The sequence below is a fragment of the Ylistrum balloti genome, unplaced genomic scaffold (assembly GCF_031769215.1).
Source record: "Ylistrum balloti isolate Yb309-2 unplaced genomic scaffold, AGI_CSIRO_Ybal_v1 Utg370672, whole genome shotgun sequence".
Taxonomy (NCBI): Eukaryota; Metazoa; Mollusca; class Bivalvia; order Pectinida; family Pectinidae; genus Ylistrum; species Ylistrum balloti.
In genome coordinates, this window is record NW_026782406.1 from 318,038 (window position 1) to 322,215 (window position 4,178).

At 39.6% G+C, this 4,178-nt stretch overlaps 1 protein-coding gene across 1 annotated transcript; it reads right to left on the reverse strand.

Moving 5' to 3' along the window:
• Positions 1–651: 651 nt before the first annotated feature.
• On the reverse strand, positions 652–1,839 carry LOC132557459 (orexin/Hypocretin receptor type 1-like). Its single transcript, XM_060221948.1, has one exon. The coding sequence runs from the start codon at positions 1,837–1,839 to the stop codon at positions 652–654; it is 1,188 nt and encodes a 395-aa protein (XP_060077931.1).
• Between the last annotated feature and the right edge of the window lie 2,339 nt (positions 1,840–4,178).

Consider the following 4,178-nt stretch of genomic DNA (forward strand, 5'->3'; position numbering starts at 1 on the left):
ATTTGTGTGTGTGTCTCTCTCTCCGTCTGCCTGTATGTCTGTCCCTCCCTCTTCTCTCTCTTCCTGTGTCTGTCTGTCTGTGTGTCTCTTTCTCTATGTCTCTCTCTCTATGTCTCTGTCTGTCTGTCTGTCTCCGTCTCTGTCTCTCTTTCTGTGTCTGTCCGTCTGTCTGCCAAACACAGACACCAATACACAAGGTGGAGAGGGGGGGGGCGACTACATATAATTTACTATAACTTTTATACCAGAAACACAGTAGATATATAGACCATTAGATTAACACACAATCATGTTTCCATATAGTCAACTGTCACTAAACCAACATTCAGTAATGCTATATTTAAAGTTATCTTATATATATAAGCACAGATGTAATTTAGTTCAATATTTTCAATTTTCGCTTCGTTTAATGCGAAACTAAAATTTAGCAAAATTATATACATAGTACATTATTAAAAAAAGTATTCGTAACAGAGAGCTCAATACAGTGTATCATACGTTATATACCATCCCGAGGGGTGGAAATGTAGGGTCATAAATAGCAACTGTAATTCAACAGTATACACCAGGCCATGCTGATCATAACTTCCAAGTGTTTATCTTGTATATTTCTCGTTCTAATACAAAGATAAAAATACAAAGGAGCCAGTTCTACCGACACAGATTAAGGAAAACCTCCTTTAACTGCATCTGAAAGTCTGGGTTCATAAAAGCGTAGATGAAAGGGTTGACGACGTTGTAAATGAAATACATATTGAATACCACTACGTTTATTTTTATAAGCCTCAGCTTCATCAGCCAGGCCGGTAGAAAGGCCACAATAAATACGAAAGCCACAAGAGACAGCATAATGGCCGTCTTTATATTATTCCTACGAATGCGTTCCTGTTTCTCGTGTCCTAGACTAAACTTGTCCCTGTTTCGCTCGCTACTCTCACTACGAACGAGTTGTCGCTGATTTTCAGCGTTGTGATTTTTATCTCGATCCTCTACCACCACTGAGGCGTCCTGGCTGAGGTACATCACCTCTGTGTTTTCACTCTCGTGGCCATTATGTGGCACCCGAAAAGTGCAACACGGAAACGATTCCATGCGCAGGCGTCGTTGTCGTCGCTTTAAAATGAATCTGTAGATGACAGAGTAAATTATGATCACAAGTATACACGATAATCCATAGAAACACGAGTAAATCTTCTGAAAAATCGAAAAAAATTCATCTCCCAATAACATGGCTGACTCCTGGCATTTAAAAGTATTGAACGGCTCCGACAACAGATCGTTTTTGTCATGGGCACTGAGTTCTCGGAGAAGTTCTAGCAGTTTAGCCTCCATATCTTTGTTCAGACCGGCGGCTGAGGACAAATTCCGATCTAACAGATTGTCATAAGTATTATCCGGATTCTGGTAGACACCATAATTTAGACACGACAGCATACCTAAACAGATGGACGTTATGCACAGGCTAGCCACAATAATCCACACTCTGTAATGCGTCATCACTTTAGCGAATGGTTTACAAATACAGAAATATCTGTCCACTGCGATAGCGACCATGACGAAAGCTGAGAATGGGATGGTTGTAGATACAAGGAAGTGATATATCTTACACACTATATCGAAACTGACAACGAAATCTAACACTTCCATAGCAATGGTAGACGGAATGGTTATGACACAGGTGATGAGATCGATTCCGGCCAAAGTCAGGATAAACAGGGAGGAAGTAAACTTCTGGCGACACCTGGTGAAGCCGTACAGAACTAAAATGTTTCCCACAGTTCCCACCAGGGCGAAGGCGGAGAGGAATACGATGGTGATGTAGCGCTCGTATTCCATCATGTTGAGGAGTGACGAACACCTGCATACAATTTAAAAAAATGTTAGCGTCAAGTTACATAACCAACATATATAGCTACTCAATATTTATCTAACTTCTAGTAATTCACATGTACGTTAAATTTAGATACATACACAAATTTAGATAAGACTTAAATAATCTATTAGATTTTTGACAACTTGACAAAAACAGTTGGTTTCTTTCGTAAACAATGAAGTCTAATTTGTAGCTTTTGGAATTTATAATATAATAATATAAAAATCATCTCAATTCAATAACAAAGGCTTTACCTTATATACAGAACTTGTATGGATCACGTGACCAGCTCCTGCGTACCTATGTTGTATAACACCTGTAAACAGGAAGACACAGAAGTAAATATCACATAAACAAGATACCTGTATAAGGGAAACAACTCGTACATGTAACAAATTTAACGCTCGTGGTGGTCACACCTGTGATGCTAACGATATGCATGTGTTTCATTCAGTTACATTTTCATCGTCAACTAGAAGATAACCTGATATCTTATCATTCGGGTATTTTTTTCATAAGGAAACTCATATTGAAAAAGATACGCGCATATAATTGCTCCAACTGGACTGATAGTATTTACCTGTCGTTAACGGTACTGATAGTATTTACCTGTCGTTCACGATACTGATATTATTTACCTGTCGTTCACGGTACTGATAGAATTTACCTGTCGTTCACGGTACTGATAGTTTACACCTGTCGTTCACGTTACTGATAGTTTACACCTGTCGTTCACGTTACTGATAGTTTTTACCTGTCGTTCACGGTACTGATAGTTTACACCTGTCGTTCACGGTACTGATAGTATTTACCTGTCGTTCACGGTACAGATAGTATTTACCTGTCGTTCACGGTACTGATAGTTTACACCTGTCGTTCACGTTACTGATAGTTTACACCTGTCGTTCACGTTACTGATAGTTTTTACCTGTCGTTCACGGTACTGATAGTTTACACCTGTCGTTCACGGTACTGATAGTATTTACCTGTCGTTCACGGTACAGATAGTATTTACCTGTCGTTCACGGTACTGATAGTTTACACCTGTCGTTCACGTTACTGATAGTTTACACCTGTCGTTCACGTTACTGATAGTATTTACCTGTCGTTCACGGTACAGATAGTATTTACCTGTCGTTCACGGTACTGATAGTATTTACCTGTCGTTAACGGTACTGATAGTTTACACCTGTCGTTCACGGTACAGATAGTTTACACCTGTCGTTAACGGTACTGATAGTATTTACCTGTCGTTCACGATACTGATATTATTTACCTGTCGTTCACGGTACTGATAGAATTTACCTGTCGTTCGCGGTACTGATAGTTTACACCTGTCGTTCACGGTACTGATAGTATTTACCTGTCGTTCACGTTACTGATAGTATTTACCTGTCGTTCACGTTACTGATAGTTTACACCTGTCGTTCACGTTACAGATAGTTTACACTTGTCGTTCACGTTACTGATAGTATTTATCTGTCGTTCACGGTACTGATAGTATTTACCTGTCGTTCACGGTACTGATAGTATTTACCTGTCGTTCACGGTACTGATAGTATTTACCTGTCGTTCACGATACTGATATTATTTACCTGTCGTTCACGGTACTGATAGAATTTACCTGTCGTTCGCGGTACTGATAGTTTACACCTGTCGTTCACGGTACTGATAGTATTTACCTGTCGTTCACGTTACTGATAGTATTTACCTGTCGTTCACGTTACTGATAGTTTACACCTGTCGTTCACGTTACAGATAGTTTACACTTGTCGTTCACGTTACTGATAGTATTTACCTGTCGTTCACGGTACTGATAGTATTTACCTGTCGTTCACGGTACTGATAGTATTTACCTGTCGTTCACGGTACTGATAGTATTTACCTGTCGTTCACGGTACTGATAGTATTTACCTGTCATTAACGGTACTGATAGTTTACACCTGTCGTTCACGGTACAGATAGTTTACACCTGTCGTTCACGGTACAGATAGTTTACACTTGTCGTTCACGGTACTGATAGTATTTACCTGTCGTTAACGGTACTGATAGTTTACACCTGTCGTTCACGGTACAGATAGTTTACACCTGTCGTTCACGGTACTGATAGTATTTACCTGTCGTTCACGGTACTGATATTATTTACCTGTCGTTCACGGTACTGATAGTTTACACCTGTCGTTCACGTTACTGATATTATTTACCTGTCGTTCAAGTTACTGATAGTTTACACCTGTCGTTCACGTTACTGATATTATTTACCTGTCGTTCACGTTACTGATAGTTTACACCTGTCGTTCACGTT

What these genes read in the sequence shown, in the direction of transcription:
- LOC132557459 (XM_060221948.1), bottom strand. Translation starts at nt 1,839, where the DNA reads ATGATGGAATACGAGCGCTACATCACCATCGTATTCCTCTCCGCCTTC.